This window comes from Sorex araneus, chromosome 6 (genome assembly GCF_027595985.1).
Source record: "Sorex araneus isolate mSorAra2 chromosome 6, mSorAra2.pri, whole genome shotgun sequence".
Classification (NCBI taxonomy): domain Eukaryota; kingdom Metazoa; phylum Chordata; class Mammalia; order Eulipotyphla; family Soricidae; genus Sorex; species Sorex araneus.
The window spans coordinates 132,208,531-132,227,417 of NC_073307.1; the positions used below are offsets into that span (position 1 = coordinate 132,208,531).

The 18,887-nt window shown below is 42.9% G+C and overlaps 1 protein-coding gene across 5 annotated transcripts in view; it reads right to left on the reverse strand.

The window, feature by feature from the left end:
- Window positions 1-1,115: 1,115 nt before the first annotated feature.
- MPPED2 (metallophosphoesterase domain containing 2) overlaps window positions 1,116-18,887 on the reverse strand; it is a 214,773-nt gene continuing 197,001 nt past the window's right edge. For all 5 annotated transcript variants that reach the window (XM_055143076.1, XM_055143072.1, XM_055143074.1 and 2 more), the window contains exons 5-7: window positions 12,368-12,483; window positions 6,724-6,837; window positions 1,116-2,542 (exon numbers count right to left, since the gene is read on the reverse strand). In XM_055143076.1, coding sequence (XP_054999051.1) covers window positions 2,424-2,542; window positions 6,724-6,837; window positions 12,368-12,483 — 349 coding nt within the window. In that variant the 3' untranslated portion in view covers window positions 1,116-2,423. The remainder of the gene's footprint in view (window positions 2,543-6,723; window positions 6,838-12,367; window positions 12,484-18,887) is intronic.

Here is an 18,887-nt window from a genome sequence, read left to right on the forward strand (position 1 = left end):
GGCTGTCAGCTATTCACAACCTGTCTTTGGTCCATTTTAGCTTCTCTGGTCATGGACCCCCTTTAGGTTAGCAAGCTCAATTAAGCACCTGCCCCATAGGCACAGAACAATGTAGAGACAGTAAGTATTCACAGTATGATGACCTCACATGTGACATGTGGGATGGGCAGAAATCGCTGGCCTATAGTAGTCTCCTTAGTCTGTGGGCATAAAAATCAAAATTCCTTCTAGGAATTATACCAAGGGGAGGAAGGAAGAGAAATGTATCAGGGCACAGTTCACTGGGCAATCGGATGTGAATTTCAGGACCTACTGCAGATTCTGGTCCATGCTGGTTTTCTAAAATATTCCCTTCCAGAGGGGAATCAATGTGGAACTTGGTTTTTCCCCCTCCTCATCTTGCTTGCTGGTGGCCCCAGCATTTTCCCAGGGTTAGGCATCATTTTAAAAGAAGGAGCAGGAGAACGGGAACTGCTCCCAGTGAGGCCGAGAATGTGAAGACTTGCGCTGTAATTCACTTCTCACTCACCCTCCCTGTGGCCCATGCGTGTCTCCTGCATCCACGGCATGGTGACTCTATTCTTGGAGAAATTACAACGGCCAAAATCACCCCTTCTCAAAAATTTGCAGCAAAATGTATGACAACATGATAGAAGGAGAAAATACATGGAATGTCTAATCAATCTATCTGCCAGTCCATGAGTGGTGGGTAAAAAAAAAAAAATTATTGAAAAATTTGGGCAGAGCACTAGTACAGCAAACAGGGCTCCTGCCTGACACACAATCAACCTAGGCTTAATCCTCGGCACCACATATGGTATCCTGAGCCCTTCCAGGAGTGATTCCTGAGTACAGAACCAGGAGTAAGCCCTAAACATCACCAGCTGTGGCCCCCAAACAAAAGAAAACAAAAGAAACGTATTGAAAATCAGAAAAAAAGGGAGGTATGCTGTTAGACTGGGGAATGAATGAAACCCTATCATTGAGAATATTATATAGTTATGAATCATGGTGATTAATTTTTTTTAATTGGGAGAAAAAGTCACTTGTTCTATTATCAATACCCTTTTTACCCAGGCCTACACCTCCCTCCTCCCACCCATGATCAGCCAACCTTTCAAACAGCACGAATTTAAAAATCTTGCAATTTTATTTGCATATAAAGGCCGCTAGATATAGAATATCACAATAAATTTAAAGAAACAACTGCTTTCCTAAATTTCGTTAACAAGATAACATAAAATAGAATAAAGCTCAACAGCATTTACAATGGGAAAACAGAAAGGACTATTAGCGACAATAATTTGTGCTAGCGAAGATTGCATCGACACACAGTGCAAAATGGGGGGAGGAAAAGGAGGAAGAAGACAATTCAGGGTATTTAAATATAAAGGACAACTAAGCCTTATTTTAGTTAGCTTCCATTGCATCCATTTACGTCTATACACGTCTGTAATGGTACCTTGATGGGACTCAAGTTCTTTGAGACCTTGAGCACTGAGAAAATGCGACAGTTCCTTCAGACTTCTGATGCCCCGTGCTAAAGCATCCCTTTGCAGTTGGACTGTGTTGGCAAAATCACACCCCCAACTTAATCATAACACACACAAAAAAATTCATATGCATAAACCCATATTGAAAAGGAGTTTGCACGCTTCTTTTTAAACTGCATGAAATACCTGCTATTGACACAGATTCCATTTTCATATTTTTAAAGCTAAAATAATTTAAAAGAAACAATCAACGAGACCTCATCTAATCACACTATGGATCTCACTAGCTAAGCCATCCTTTAAAATGAGGGCCATTTTCTGCCCTTGGAACGGCCTTCCTTAGAGTGAGAGTGTGAAGGAGTCTTTTCCAGGCCTATTTTTATTGAGAAAATTGCTATCAATCAGGGCCACATCTGAAAAAAAAAAAAACAAAAAACAAAAAACAAAACCCCAAAAACCAAAACCAAAACCCATTGCCAAAAACATCAACAACACATCAAAAAATAAAATACTTCAAGCAATACTCTTTAAACAGTTGTGCAAATCCTTAAAAAAAAAAACTGCCTACCTCTATCTCTTTTTTATCTAGCTTAAAGCATATTAAAATAAGATTTTTTTTTATCACCTTTTTAAAAAGAAAGCTTGGCTGTCCTTTGGCGAACACTAACAATTTACAATGGCGTGGCCTTTGAGAAAACAACTCATTTTACAAATGCACAATGCTCCTTTGATTTCAAATGGATGCCCCATTTCAAAAAAAAAAAAAAAAGATTAAAATAAAGAAGCACAACCTCTAGCATCATCCGTGTTCCAGCAATTTACAAAAAGAACTCACAGGATTCGGAGAGGAACAAGAGAATGTAAGTTTATAATTAGAAAAAATGGCAGTTTAAAGACCTTCCCTCACATTCCAATTGGGCGATTAGAGCTTCAGGAACCCTGTGGGTTTGGAAGGTCAAATATAATTGGAGGGTTGGTGGGCTGAAAACTGACTGTACACGTCGAGGCATTGATGTATGTTGTGTAACCATCGGTCATGATGCCGTAACCTGTGGAGAGAGAAAAGTCACACTCACTGTCACAGACACAAAGAACAATGAGTCAGTACCGGGCGGGCAGGCGAGGACGAGGACAGCAAGGCGTCCCGAGCCAGGGGCAGAGAGATGCAATGCAGCTGAGCTGCCCCACACGAAAGGCTTTCAGAAGTTGCCTCCTGGTTTTATTTTCTTGAAAGAGAGAATCTTTGCCTTCAAAGAAGAGCCATTCTTTCTTCCTGATTTGTCACGGACAGGCTCTGATTCCTTAACATGTGAGAATAAATCAAAACTTTGTTTCCTTCTTTTGAAAAACTAATTTTCCGTCCAAAGCACAAAATTAACTCTTGAGGGGTAGGAAGGAAGATGACTACCTAAGAAACTTCTTGGAGGCACAGGCTTCAGGCCCTGGGAGTACTGTGTGGAAGTAGGAGCATGTGAAATCTGGGTTTTTCTTTCTCCTCTCTCTCTGTGTCTCTGTCTCTGTCTCTGTCTCTCTCTTTCTGTGTCTTCTCTCCACTCTGCTTCCCAAGCAAAGCTTAGGGTGCCTCGGGGGCCACTGCTGTAGATATTTGGACAACCAGACGGTTCATGAATTAATTAATTTTGTTTTGTTTGGGAGCCACACCTGGCATGTTCAGGGATTACTTCAGCTCTGCACTCAGGGATTACTCCTGGTGGGACTCGGGACCATATGGGATATCGGAGACTGATCCCAGGTCAGCTGCATACAAGGCAAGCACCATACTAAATGGCCTAAGGATGTAACATCTCTCCAGCCCCAGGCCATATAGTTCAAAGTTAGGGCCTGGCTATGTAGTTGTTCAGGTCCAGCAGTGCTGGGGGTCTCCAGGGTCAAACATGGGGGTACTAGGGAGTTGAGTAAGGCATGTGTTGCTGGGGGAGAAAACTCCAGGCCCTGTGTGCTTCAGTCTTTTGAGCTATCTCACCAACCTCCACATACTTCCTTAATTTCATTTTTTTAATGAAACAATCTCCAGCTCTCATTGGAGAATAATAACCAATAATAGTAGTATATAATACCAGGAGGTTGGCTCCATAGCTTGGAAGCTGGCCTTACACGCTGGGGGAAAGTCATCCCAGACAGAGAAGGGAACACCAAATAAAATGTGATTGGAGGTCCCACACGGGAAGGGAGATGCGTGATGAAAGTAGACCAGAGACTGAACAGGATGACCACTCAATACCCCTATTGCAAACCACAACACCCAAAAGAAAGAGAGATATCAAATTGGAATGCCCCGCCACAGAGGCGGGCTGGGGTGGGGGGGCTGGGACTGGGGGGTGGGAGGGATACTGGTTTCATTGGTGGTGGAGAATGGACACTGGTGGAGAGATGGGCTCTTGAACATTGCATGAGGGAAAAACAAGCACGAAATTGTGTGAATCTGTAACTGTACCCTCACTGTGACTCACTAATTAAAAAATAAATAAATTTAAATTAAAAAAAAGAAAGAAAGAATCCCCACGAAAGAATCTCGATGAAGCCTATTAATCCGATCTTACTTGAATGTGTGGCTTTGATGCTGAGCTCCATTTTATTCAAAAGTCAAATAACAAAATGTTCAAGGGCTTTGCAGAGACCATCACTATGGGACGGCCCTTCCTAAGCCGAACACGCAATCAAGCAAGACGACTTCCTCTAGGCAGCAGAAACCTCTGGTGACTTATTGGAAGAACACGTGGAAAGCATCTCTGAGCCTGGTACCTATGTTCCTTTTATAATTTTTTAAATTTAGTTTGTATTATTATTATCACTTTTGGGAGTCTCCCAAGCAGTTCCTCAGGGCCTGAGTTCCACTCTCGGTGACACTTGTTCCATGGGCCCGTGGTTGAATGGTAGGGCTCAAGGATGTGGTGCTGTTCTGGTCCTGTGTTCTGGCCCAGGAAGAAGAGGGCCACCCCTGGGGTGCTCAGGGTCTCTAAGCTCAGGGTCTCTAAGCAATACTAAGGAGGTCCTATGGTGCCAGGCATTGTTTCTGTAACATCTCCTCGGCCCCTTTTTTACAGCAATTTTTAATACACTGACATTTTTATCCTGCTCATGAATCTGCACATTTCCCTGCATGCCTTATATCTGACTTACTGCTTTTGCAATTAAGTTTGTAATTCTGGATTGGTATCAGGCTCCTAGGGCACAGAACAATACTTCCATCAGAAAAACAAATGGCCAGAACTTACAGAATTAACTCATAAGGTTTTTCCCTTCCATTTGCTAAAATTTCTTCCAGCCTGTGGAGAGCTTAATGAGGGTCAATGGGAAAATCTCTTAAGAAAAGAAAAGAGGCATTAAAAACATGCACTGTTTAGCTCTGGGGTCATAAAGTCTTGTTATCTCTCTCCATCAAGAGGTTGGTATTTGCCTTCTCTCTGCCCTCTTTAGCTGTCTTAAGCGAATAAAAATGAGACAAGTTTATTTGAATATGATCTACCTTTCTAGCAAGTTTATTATTTGGGGATTTCAGTGCAACTTCTCAATTGCCTGCTTAGTTTAAAGCTAATTAATGATTTAAAGGGATGAAATACAAGGCTTAGGTGCACTGTACGCATACAAACGTGCTAAATGGCATCCCCCCCGAATGCTGTTTCAGTATGAAACCCATTCCTGTCCCCCTCAAATTCCACTCAGCTGCCAAGAGGCAAGAAGTCCCTTCGAAGGACACAGCTCCCAGTAAGTCAGGTTCTGACACAGAAGGGGCCTGAATTCCATCCCTTCCATTGGTGCTTGCACTGGGAACTCTCTGCATCTTCTCTGGCCTCAGTGGGATGATTTTCAATCTGTTCTTAATTACATGCCTAACGGGGAAGCTACTGGATTTGTGGGCTTTGAAAAGCAAACTTAGTTCTTTTGCTTCATCAGGCAAAGAGCCTAAACAATTCGGCTGTGAATGCATCAATAACTCCAGAGACTCGCTGCAAATGAGCTCGAGAGAACATGGAAGTTGCCCAGGAAATAGCACCCACGACACACAAAGGTGTGTATCCTGGGGAGCAAGGTGGGGTGAACGCATCAAGGAGCTGAAAGAGAGCACTGTGTCTCTCCAGGGTTGAAGAGTGAGAACAGGGGTTTAGGGATCTGTCTCATATGTAGCTGAGCTTAGTTTGACCCCTGGCACCACCAGGAGGAATCTCTGAGTTCAGAGTCAGGAGGAAGGCCTGAGCACAACTGGGTGTGACCCCCTCAATCACCCCCACGGAATATTAATAAATAAAAGCAAAACAGACTAAAAATCTAGGGTCCTAAAAGTTCTTGAGAGGAATATAGCTTCTGTGAACTTGCTTCCAATTTATCTTGAAAGGCAGCAAGTGGTCAATGGCCCAGTTCCCACGAGCGGAGATTTAGCTAGAGTTTAATCTCAGCTCTCACTTAATAGTGCTGATGATTTCTGATAAGTCTGAAATGGTTATCGAAGATTAGTAAAGCAATATCCACCTGCAGACAGGCAGGTTCTTGCCCTTTCCAACATATAATTTTCCTTCCTGTCCAGAGTTCTCTATTAGGGACTGCCTTTGGGTTCTCTGGGCCTTTGTTTTTGTTTTTTGTTTGTTTTGTTTTGGTTTTTGGGTCACACCTGGTGATGCACAGGGGTCACTCCTGGCTCTGCATTCAGGAATCACTCCTGGCGGTGCTCAGGGGACAATATGGGATGCTGGGAATCGAACTCAGGTCGGCCACGTGCAAGGCAAACGCCCTACCTGCTGTGCTATCACTCCAGCCCCTTCTCTGGGCCTTTGAATGTGTTCCATCCTAAACGCAATGGGCTGGAGCCACTGAAATGATGTAGGCTGAATATCTAAGGCCAATTCTCATTCTCATGAAGAGAACATTCTACCTTCTTCACCTTGGGGTGCCTGAAAACAGAGCGTATCAAACTTTCTTAAGCAAAAAAAAAAATTCCAAAAACTTCAAGATTTCTAGAATTCCAGAAGTTTTCAGGTTTCTCTCAGGTCAATCAAACCTGGGTCTGACTTTCCATCCTGCTTAAAGACATCAGCTCCACATAAACTGTCTATTGGGTTTATATTGGATTTCTCCTAACATTTCCCCGCATGAAAGGGTTAAAAAAAGAATTTGGAAACTGCTGTTCCAGGGAAGCCCAATGTAGCCCACGGGTCTACTATGGAACCAGACCACGGGAAGGACACACATGCGCACTCCTACCTTCCGGTCTTACCTTCATGGATCCCACCAAAGACATGGAGCTTGGGCCGGACGCGCCTCTGGACTGTGTTTAAAAGCTCCACACAGCCCACTCTCTGAAGCTCCTTTGGAACCCAGTCTCGAAAACCTAAGGGCAAAATGCAATCAATACTTTTAATTTTCTTTCTTCAGGTAAGGTTTCATTTAGACTTTCAGGAAGTCATAACTCACAGAAGGTTTATTACATTATCTGTAATCCTAGCCTCTCCATTAAGGCTTACAATGGCTTTTAAGGAACTTTTCACTCGTCACTTTGTCTTTTTTAGGTTCTTGGATTTTTTTTTTTCTTTTTGGTTTCCATTTTTTTTTCCTTCCTGTTAATTAACATTTTTTTTTCCTGTAAGGGATTTGATTTATTCAACCACAGGTTTCAAATCTTCTTCATGGGCTCAATGACATTTATTCCCAGTAGTGCCATAATCTTTATCTTTCTTCTTCTCTTCAGTTATTTTTATTATATATTCCTAGTAGCAGTATACTTCTGAAAGATTTCAAAGAAGACGGGCTAGAGGGGCTGTCTTTAAACAGACGCTCTGCAGGTCCTCGGGGATACTGGATGATGCTCGAGATGGAACTCAGGGCTTCTGGGTACCAGGCATGAGTTCCAGGCCTTTGAGCCACCTGTTTGGCCCTGGTGCATCAGCTCTTAACCCTTGGTGGTTCCTGATGAAGAGAGCTCCAGAATACCAAGGGCCTCCCTCCACCAGACTCCCCTCCAGCAATCCGGGCAGCCTGACCTCTTGGAGGCACCAAGCAAACGGGTGCTAATTGACTACTTTTAAAGTAAAAGCCACTAATTCCACACACTTAATGCAGAAAATCCATAAAAACTGACATCAATTAGAGCAAAAGTCAGCTATCTGGATGATTATAGTCTAAAATGGAATCCATACGACTCAGCAGGGTGAAGTATAAAGACAGTAGGTGGACGAGAGGCTAAGTCGTAATCAGTGGGATCCCATTCCACAGCTCCATTAGGTTATTTCTATTATTTAGAAATGATCAGGCAGACAGGAGTGGATAAGCCTCTTCCCGTCTACTAAGCGACACCATTGACAGCAGATTTTGGCTATGGGGAAAATCCAAAGAACAGCAGAGTGAGGGCCCCGTGAAAGTCTAGCTGGAGGTTTCAAAGCTTAGTTGATCCCATGGAAAAATCCATCACCCACAGTGATTGGTACATTTCCTTCCCTCATGGATGAACTTTTCATAGAGGAAAAGATATAATCTGAGAAAGCACCTTGCGCAGGTGATATTAGCCAAGTCCCAGGTGCTGTGACTTCTCTTTACAGCAGAGGAGAATTCAAGGCACAAATCCCATGCCAAGTCAGAAGGTTCATAAGAATTCCATGAATTTATTGACTAAGCTTCAACTTTACCATATAAAAACTGTGCCTGGCATTCTACATTGGGCCCCTGACTGAGAGTCCCCTCAGCTATCTGCACGACCACCATATGGGTTATTTCAGCTTCACTACAAAGAAAGGGAGAGGAGCCCCTTCATTAATAGTTTCCAAGACAGCGAAATTCCTACATGGTCAGAATGAAGAGTTAGATTTACTGCTGCTTTCTTTTCTTTTCTTTTCTTTTTTTTTAAAAAAATTTTATTGAATCACCGTGAGATAGTTACAAAGCTTTCATGTTTGGGTTACAATCACACAATGATCAAACACCCATCCCTCCACCAGTGCACATTCCCTACCACCAATATCCCCGGTATATCCCCCCTTTCCCTGCTTCTATGGCAGACAATATTCACCATACTCTCTACTTTTGGGCATTATGGCTTGCAACACAGACACTGACAGGTCATCATATTTGGTCTGTTATCTACTTTTGGCATGCATCTCCCATCCCAACTGGTTCCTCAGCCATCATTTTCTTAGTGATCCCTTCTCTATTCCATCTGCCTTCTCCCCTCTGCTCATGAAGCAGTCTTCCAGCTATGGGGCAATCCCCCTGGCCTTTGTATCTACTGTCCTTGGGTGTCAGTCTCATGTAATATTATTCTATACTCCTCAAATGAGTGCAGTCCTTCTATGTCTGTCCCTCTCTTTCTAACTCATTTCACTTAGCATGTACTCTCCATGTTTATCCATTTATAAGCAAATTTCATGACTTCATCTCTCCTAACAGCTGCATAGTATTCTACTGTGTAGATGTACCAAAGTTTCTTTAACCAGTCATCTGTTTTGGGGCACTCGGGTTGTTTCCATATTTTGCTTATGGTGAACAGTGCTGCAACGGATATATAGGTACAGATGTCATTTCTACTGTGCTTTTTTTGCATCCTTGGGATATATTCCCAGAAGTGGTATTGTGGAGTCATGGGGAAGCTCAATTTCTAGTTTTTGAAGGACTGTCCATATTGTTTTCCAGAAAGGCTGAACCTTACTGCTGCTTTTGTACCAAAATTAATGATCTGATTAAGTCTGAACTGAATGGGCATTTTTCTTTATGTGGGGAATTTGTTTTTGGGAACACACCCGCAATACTCAGGGCCTATTCCCAACTTCGAGCTCAAGGGTCACCCTGTAAGTGCTTGGGGTGGGGTGTGAAACTATGTGTTGTCAGGGATCTCTCTCAGGATTCCAGCAAGGGAAGCATTTTCACTAGCCTTTAAAGCCATCTCCAGGCCTGAACGGCTTTGTTCCTTTCAAAATTATATTCTAGGGAGTTCTTCAGTCAGGTTCACATTTCCCTGCCAAGAATGCAGAAGATCCTTAGAGCAAATCAGAAGTCTTAGGGAAACCATGCTTTCCTCTCTCCAGTATGGATAAAGGTGGTAAGGATGCTATCTCTTCAAGGTCTCACTGAGTAATTTACTCTGAGTAATAATTTAGACTGTTTAGCTAGCAATGTAATGATTTGTGTCTTTGATAATTACAAACTAGGGCAATTAGTTCATTATGACATAATAAAGGGTAATAAGAATACTTTTAAAACGTGAAGATGGTGGGTTGAGGGGAGAAAAATATACACATGATGGTTAAGTCTGAAGCATTGAAGAAAATCAGGACCTGCTGATCACATGAAAATCAGTCCTGTTTTCCCACTGTTCACAAACTAGCTTCCTTCTCTTGCTTTCCCGATCCAAAATTTTTTTTAAAGCCACCATATAACCAGGAAAAGGGTGTTGGAGGGATGAGTAGGGGGCCCTTTGTAATGGTGGGATCACATTAGGATTTTGATGATGAGTTCATTTATATTGTAATATTGTAAAGCAAGCAAGCAAAGCATTTAATTTCTCTTCTCTCTCTCTCTCTCTCTCTCTCTCTCTCTCTCTCTCTCTCTCTTATCTTCCTGCCCCTTCCCTCTGTCTTCCTCTTTTATAGCTTTTGTACCACCCTGGCAGTGCTCAGGGCTTACTCTAGGATCTGTGCTCAGAGATAATGCTTGAATATGCATGGGGGAGGGCGGGGACCATATTTAGTGCCAAGGATTGAATTGGGGTCAATTGCATGCAAGGCAAGGCTGCAATCCTGCAACTCTCTTCCTAGTCCTATGCATATAGTATCGTGATCAGTATACCAATAATAACATGATAATAACATGAAAAAGAAATAATATATACATAGCACCATTTTTCCCATTCTGATTTTACTTTCTATTTTTCCTACGGAGGGGCTTCCCTGAGGTGGTCAGGAGGTCTGGGGGCCTCTGCTCAATGATTCAGGACCAATCATTCCAGTGGCTCAGTGAAAAGACCTGAGGATGAAGTGCTGCAGGGACCCTGTGGGGCAGGAATTTTCAGGACACCCCAGTGGTGCTTGAGGTCTCCCAGGCAGCCGTGTGATGTCAAATATCAAAGAAGTGTCAGTCAAGGCATACGCCTTAATGCTTAGACTATCTCTCTGGTCCCTCATGCTCTTCCTATGTGAAATACTGGGTCCTTTCCCAGAAAGCGAAGGACAGCAGCTGTCAGAGAGGAACATGTGCACAAACATTAAATTTACATTAGGAAAAGACTGCGACAGCCTTTACATTTTTTCATGTTGACAGAAGAGGTGACGTGGATAACAATCCCAAACCACATGAAAATAATTAATGTGTTTATTAAGTGTCCCCCTATTGCCTAACCAGAATAATCACAAAATTTATTTTAGTACTGTATATTTCCGAATTACTTAAAGGGAGATTTTATCTGCCCCCCCCCACCCCTTTCCCACCACAGTTATAAAAGAAAAGCACCTTTTCCTACTCAAAGTAAAATAGCTGGGTATTATAAGCACATCTTAGCTAGACAGGGAGGAGACTGGCATACTTGATACCAAGTAGATGGGGATCAGGGTGATACTTATTTAAGAAATGTTCTGTGGGGCTGAAGTGATAGCACAGTGGGTAGGGCGTTTGCCTTGCATGCAGCCGACCCAGGTTCGATTTCCAGCATCCCATATGGTCCCCTGAGCACCGCCAGGAGTAACTCCTGAGTGCAGAACCAGGAATAACCCCTGTGCATTGACCCAAAAAGTGAAGAAAAAAAAAGAAAAAATGTTCTGTAGTTAAGTCAAACAGACATAAACTCACAAATAGTTAAACGATAATTATATGAGGCAAATGATTATTTTTCAGACCCATCCCTGAAACTAAAGGAGTTCTAGGGGCTAGAGATAGTACAAGCCGGCAGGACACTCACTTGCACAGGCCCGACCTGAGTGCACTCTCCAAGGGCCAGGTGTAAGCCCTGAACACTGATGAGCGTGAACCAAAATTTTAAAAGAAGAAGAAGAAGAAAAAAAAAAGGAGTTCCAAAGCACAATGAAATCTAAACTTGAATACAGGTTCAGTGCAGGGTGAGTAGGGTGGGGAGCCATACTGAGGGGGCCAAGGGATCCCTCCCACCCATTCTCAGCCAACTGGACCAGGGGTTCCCTGGAGGGCCCCATGATGTCATGATGTCGTGCTCCTCAGGCCATCCCTGCAGTACTTGGGAGACTTACAAGCCTAGAGCCGGCAGTGCTGGGACTGGGGTCGGAAACCAGGCCGCCATGCTGGGGCCCCAACCTGAGTAGCTGCATGCCAGGCATGTACCTTAACCCTTATACTCTCTTTCAGTCCCGAGGATGAGTATTTGTCAGTAACTTTCAATGGAACTCTTTACTTAACACCTTTGCTCAAAAAAAAAAATTAATGCTTCTCTCATATAATCAGCTCAAATGTTAAACTTTAAAGAGCGCCCATGTTCTACTATTCTATGGAAAAAGAAAATGAACTCCTTTGAACAAAAGTTTCCATCATTTCATTGTCACTCAAAAGGCCTGTGATTGGGAGGTCTGTATCTTCCTTCCTTCCATTCCCCACCCCAGCTCCCCTTACTCAAAAGTGAAACATCTCTTACATTATCAAGCTCAAAAGACCATGGCGAGCTATACTCATTTGATTTTTCCCTGACTTGACTAAATCAAAAAATTTAATTTCAAGAACACCTGTAAGCCCAGCAGAACTGCTGAGTTTAATTATTGTACTGGGTTTCTTTAAAGACACTGACTTTTCTTTTTGTATTCACTTATTTTTTTTTTTAAGGAACATGATTCTGTCCCTGAAGCATTATTCATTTATGCACAGGAGAACAAGGCATTTCATAGGACCAAAAAAAGGACAACCTTGGCTGCACTTACCTAGAGGAGGTCCGTGTGTCATGAGTATGTCGATGCCCTCAGGGATGAGGTTCCACTTGTCCAGCAGAGATTGACCTCTGGGTAGGTTAAAGCCCCATCCATTAAACCACGGGGTCCTTTGGGGGAAGATAATGCACATGGTATCAGGTTAGTGGAACCACATTTCCACTCTGCAATCGTTCGTTCTTTCTGCACATTCCCCCATGGTTTGCATTGCTTTTTTCTCTTTTTTGATAGTTGGCCCTGGCAGCAGGCTACTTTTTTGTTGACAGCTTCAAAAACAATCCACTTGAAAGTAAGCATGAAGCCTATGGCTTGTTCAACTAGACAGGGACATGTGAACCTTCACAGTGACTCTCCCAGCAGATAATCTATCAGAATCTTTGCATGCTTCGTCTTCTTCAAATCTTAGTGTTTGCTTCCGTGATGCCCAGCCCCGCTGCAGAGTATTTCCACTCTTCCCAAAGGGCCCCCAGAGAAAAGGAATCACAGAACGCCTTCCTCTTCCTCTCTCTCCCTTGCCCCCCATTACTATCAAACTAGATCCCTAGCACAATTTGATTTGTATGATAGTCCTTGGGGAAAGGATTACTGTTCTAAAGGCAGAGCTCTGCAGTTGGTGATGTTCTAAATATCTGAGACAAAGAAGGTGAAAAACATATGGGTGGTCAGAAAGATGAGAAAGGATTCAGAGACCCAAAAGGAAACAGAAGATGTGGAGGATATTCTTAGTTACTCTATTTTGGTTTTATTTGGGGGCCTAATGTGGTGGGGCCAGAGGATCATATATAATACTGGGGAGCGAACCAAGCCAGAGTGGTCTGTGTGCAAGGCAAGTGAGAGAAGTCGTATCTCTATGGTTGTCTCTGGTTACTCTGGAACCTACTCTCTTCACAGTGAGTGGAGGCATTCCTTCTCTCCCCGACAGGCACTTCTGATCCAGGAAGGGGTTTCTATTCTGTATAAAGGTGACCGGTTTCTCTGTTCCTCCAACATTTCTAATTGCAACTGAAAATGTCTCCACCATTTATAACAACAGGAGAATCTATTTTGTTCTGCAGGAAAATTTCCATTTGTAGACATATGTAAAGGATAAGCAGTTAAACCCATTTACCCTTTCAGCTTACACTGTCCAAGTCTCCAAGTCGATTGTACAAGGCCACCTGGGCAGTTACAGTTAAGCAAATAGGCTACACTCTTACTTACAGCACATCATAGACCAGACTAATCAGATTCTCCCCAGATTCTGAAAGTTAAAGACACTGGCCCAGAATTCATTTGGTTATGGAAATAAATAGTCAAAGACAGAGATAAAAACTGTTGCTGTTATTGTTGTTATAGTGCCAGGGGTCAAAAACATCAAATGTCCGCAAGGCACGTGCTTGATCACTGAGTCACACCCCTAACTCCAAACCAGAGGTGAAGAAATAAGGTAATTTAAATACTCAAGACACCCTACATCTAAGGACTTCAGTTCCCACTGAGGTGGTGGAGAAGTCCCAGAAATCAGACAGTGTTGACCCTAGCAGAGAAAGGGAAACCAAGAAAGTATCTGGTATGATTCCTATAACCACTCCCCAACTTCACAAATTACCTATGGGGCAATTATTTATAATAAAAATAACAATTACCAAAGCTACTATTGATTGGGGGTTTACTATATGTTGAGGTACTAGTCTAAACACATAGTATGGACACATTTAAACTTAACAAGCTCCTGAGGTGAGCTTAATATTATTGACCCCATTTTGCTGAGGAAACTGAGTCATAGAGCAGACAACTAATAAATTAGATAACTAATATACAACTATTACAGCAAATAAATTAGATAAAAACCTTATTTTAAAACCCTAACTTAAACATTTTTAAATCGACTTTTACTATCATTGAGGCAATGTGTTTATAATCATGTTATTATGTATGCTGCTGGCATACAAAATTCTGTACCTCACCACCACCAAATTATCAAAGACCCTTCACCACTGTCCTCCTGTTTCATCTTGTCCAACCCGTTCCCCCACTGCTATCCTCCCACCCTCCTTGATAATCCCAGTTCTGCTGTCAGAGACCAAGGGCAAAACTCAAACTCTCAATCAATCTGCAAACTGTTTTGTTTACTATCTAAATGTACTAGCTTACTTGCCAAGGGTGAGCTCCCATACTCTTTCAAGTTCAAGTGCCTTATTGCTTGAAGCAAAGAGAACTCTGAACTGAAAGAATATAATAATTGCATGGTTCTGAAATCTACAATAATATAGTCATATTAATATCATTTTAAAAAAACATACCTAGCTCTTTTGTAATAATAGCTGAACATCCTTCCTTCAGAGAACATTTCCTTTACCCACTCATTACCAGTGCAGCCCAAGTTAGGCTGATGACATGTTCTGCGGTAGAAAGAGGCGTATATATTGTATCTTCCTGAATGCCGATTGATCCGGGGATATGAATGTGACATCATATGGACCAGTGAGAGTCAGAATTAGAAGGGTGCTACTTAAAAAGAGATCAAGACTTCCTTTCTGGGATCCTGAGTCTTGTAAGTGTGGGATTGCCTGGGAGCTATCTTGAGACTCTCCCAAGTGACTGAAACCGTCACAAAGAAAACCAAGCTGAACCTTATTGGGTATGTTGCTGTGTCTGAAGCCAATGACACTTTTCTTTCCAAGTAAATCACTCTCTCAATGTCATCCCATTGTTTGTCAATTTACTCGAGGGGGCACCAGTAACACCTCTATTCCTCCCAGACCTGAGATTTTAGCAGCCTCTCCTTCTTGGTCTTTCCCAGCGATTGGAAGCTCTTTCAGGGTCAGGGGAATGAGACCTTATCATTACTGTTTTTGGCATATCGAATACGCTATGGGTAGCTTGCCAGGCTCTGCCCATGTGGGCGGGATACTCTCAGTAGCTTGCCAGGCTCTCCAAGAGGGTGTGTGTGTGTGTGTGTGTGTGTGTGTGTGTGTGTGCGTATGTATATACACATATATATATGTGTATGTATATGTGTATGTATATATATTACTCTCTATGATCTGTTGTCTACGGTCTGAACTCCATCAAATATGGTGTGCTGATTATGGAAAATGGGTAGAAGTGTCTTTATAATGTGAAAGTGGCCTGGAGCGTGGCGGTGGTTGGGTAGTGGAGGTCGGCTGCCAGGGCTGGGTCCCTTGGGGCAGAGAGGGTTCTTACCTGCCCCTCTCTGGGGCGCCCCAAGTGAAAACTGTCTGACTCATTACTTCCAAGTAAATAAGCAAATATAATGTTTGCCTTTTTATTTTTCTGATTTTGGGTCACAGCTGTGCTCAAGGTTTACTCCGAGTTCTGTGCTCAGGGATCATTCCTGGCAATGCTCAGAAGACTTTTTGCAGTGCGGTGGCTGGAACCCAGGTTGGCTATTTGACAGAGAAGTGCCTTATTCACTGTACTGTCTCTCCAGTTCAATCTTTTTCTTTTTACTGGCTTGAATTCGGTAGTTTCTGCAACTTAAAAATGCCTAATAAGCTCACAATCATAGTGTTCCATATACTAATGACCTGTGTAACAATGTAGTCACCCTCTTTACCACCAACCTCACCCCCACAAAGCCCTCATAAATGTCTACATCCTACTCCCTGGGAACCTGTGAATACATTACTGGAAAATCACATGGCAAAAGAGAATGATAGATGCTGATGAAGATCCCAAAACCAATCCGCTGCCTTCCAACTAGAGTGAGTACCCTGGTTATCAAAGTCATTATACAAGTCCCTGAATGTGGAAGCAGGAAGTGCCACCATAGGTGACACTATGCAGAAAGGAATTCGGCGGCTGCTGCTGGCTTTGAAGATGAAGAGAACAAAAGCCAAAGTATATGGACAGTCTTGAGAAGCTGGAAGAAGTAAGAACACAAATTTTTCTACAGAGCCTCCAGAAAGAAACATGTGGACATCAATACATGGATTTTTACCCCAGTGATACCCATATCAGACCTGTAATGAACGGACAGGATAATAAATATGTTCTTTTTTAGGTGCTAACTTTGGGGTGGTTTGATTACAGCAGCCTTAGAAAACTGAATACGCTGACCAACATGTCGTAAGGGTCTATAACATTCAGGGGCTTAAGCGGCCGGCTCCTTCCTTGATCTCTGGCACATTCACACAACCTCCACAGTCACATACTTCTGCTCAGCCAGATGCAGTGCTTCTGGCTTCCTCTGGGGAAAAGTGGACCATGCTTGGTCCTGACTCTCTTATCTCCCAGGACCCCCAACTGGATGCCCACCATATCTCTTCATTTGACAATATTTTCCACGATCTGTCTTAAAAGAAAAAAATGGGGAGAGAGAGGGAACGGGAGGGAGAGAGGGGGGAGGGTGAGGGAGGGAGAGGAGAGAAAGAGAGAGGTAATCAAGCTAGGAGCAAGCAAGCAAGAAAAAAAGAAAGGAGGCTTCAGAACTCAAGGAAAACTCAGAGAACATTTTGGCATGAAAGAGAAAAAAAAATAAGCAAAAACATCTGTTTTCCTAGATTTTCAAAACAAGCTTCTGGGGCTATGGTTCCTGTCTGAATGGCAAATAAAGAAGGATTTGAAAGCGTCCCAAGCACACCCAAGGAGCTGGTACAATGAGGGGCTCTGATTTCACTGCCAGAGTCTGTCTGAGGGCTGTCAGCCTCTGATCCCTCAGGACACCCCAGACTTCCTGAGTCAAGAATTAATTTTTCCAGTCTTTCCAGTTTTCCTTCGTAGAATGTTCTCTTGAAAACCCACAGCTCTCCCTCCCCCCGGCCCCACCCCACCAGGAAATGCTCAGTTTTATATGTGCTCTATAAAAGATTATGACAAGCCCACGGTCCATAGATACTCCAACTTTAATTTGGTTATATTAAGCTTGTGACAAAATCCAGAAGTTTCCAAGGGTAAACTTAAAAAAGTGTCTGGCTTTTATTTTGGTTCAAATATGTTGGTATATGAGAGCATGAGAGAGAGAGAGAGAGAGAGAGAGAGAGAGAGAGAGAGACAGACAGACAGACAGACAGACAGACAGACAGACAGAGAGACAGACAGACAGACTAAGTTATTGGAGAAAGAACATTCATCAAGTTCCTGATATGCTTACATAGGGGTTTCATATAAACTATTCAATTTAATTTCTCACAACAATCCTTGAACTAAGCTTAGTATGTAAATATAAAGCCTGACTGTCAGTGATATCAAGTAAGCTTCATTCCCAGGACTGTTAAGTAGTGCAATTTGAACCCAGACTTACTGGCCCAAGTCTGTGTTCTTTCTTTACCTCATGTGGAGATAAAACCTTCTAGTCCTCTTTCGGATTTGGCTCTCACATATATAAAGTAAGAACTGGGTTGCTTATTTAGTCTTGAGAACTGTGCATGATTTAGAGAGCGTCATGGAGTGGTATGGCCAAGGCAGCCCTTAGCAAACTTGGAGTCTAACCTCTGGTAGGTAGGGCTTTTTCTGGGATACTTCTTGCTCTTCTAGATCACAAAGATATTTTTTAATTTATATTTTTTGTTTTGGAACCACACCACCTGGTGTGGTGCTTGGGGGACCCTACGCTGCTTGGGATCAAACCTGGGGACTTGTTCATGCCAAGCAAAAGCTCCGGCCCTTTATACTCTGTCACCCCTCAAAAATTGCTTTTATTGATTTTTTTTTCAGTACTCAGAGTTATTCCTGGCTTTGTATGCAGGTGTGTTTGTGGCACTACATGTGGTATCAGGGATCAAACTTGGAAGGCAAGTACCTTAACTCCTGTGTCATCTCTCTGGTTCAGGCGAAGGTTCCTTTTAGAGGCAACACTTTTTTTTTTTTGAAATCCAGGAGATCCACACCTGATGCAGGTAAATGCTGAGGTGTTTTTTGCTAGACTGGAAAGAAGCAGATGTAGGCTGCTCCCTTAGTAACCGTCTTCTTTTTGACAGGCCTTAAAGAGTTTTCTATGATCTGGGATTCTTAACATGCTATAATTCGGTGCCGACTATCAACGCTCTGAGTAAAAGCTGTGAAACACTCTCAATGAATTGCCTAAATTGCCTCTCAGGGACCAAATTCTGTATGGGAGAAATATTTGCACAGAGTGGAGGCCCAGAGTGTCAGCATCAATGAATAATGCTCTAGCCAGTTGAGTTTCAACCTGAAACATGAAACCCCAGCACGAGCCCATCAGGGGTGCACTGGAAAATATGTGCACAGCCAACCTCCAGAGCCCCACAATGAGTTTTGTTCTATAGCAATGGGAGGTCGGTGGAGGGAGAAGGGAAGAATCCAAGAGAACAATATCTACAGCCTCAGCCAAGGACTTAATAATTAGCTGTGACTAACAAATACCACATGGGAACTGACTTATAAGAAAACGTCCCACAAAATGCCCTGTTGCCAAGTAGGCCAAACTGAGACCATAGCTCAGTCCCTCTGAGAGGAATTAGAAAAAACTCAGAAGGAAGGTGGGGGGGGGGGCATGGAGGGTGGAGGTAAGAGGGGGCTGTCAGGTGGGAAAGGCACTACCGCTGTCTGG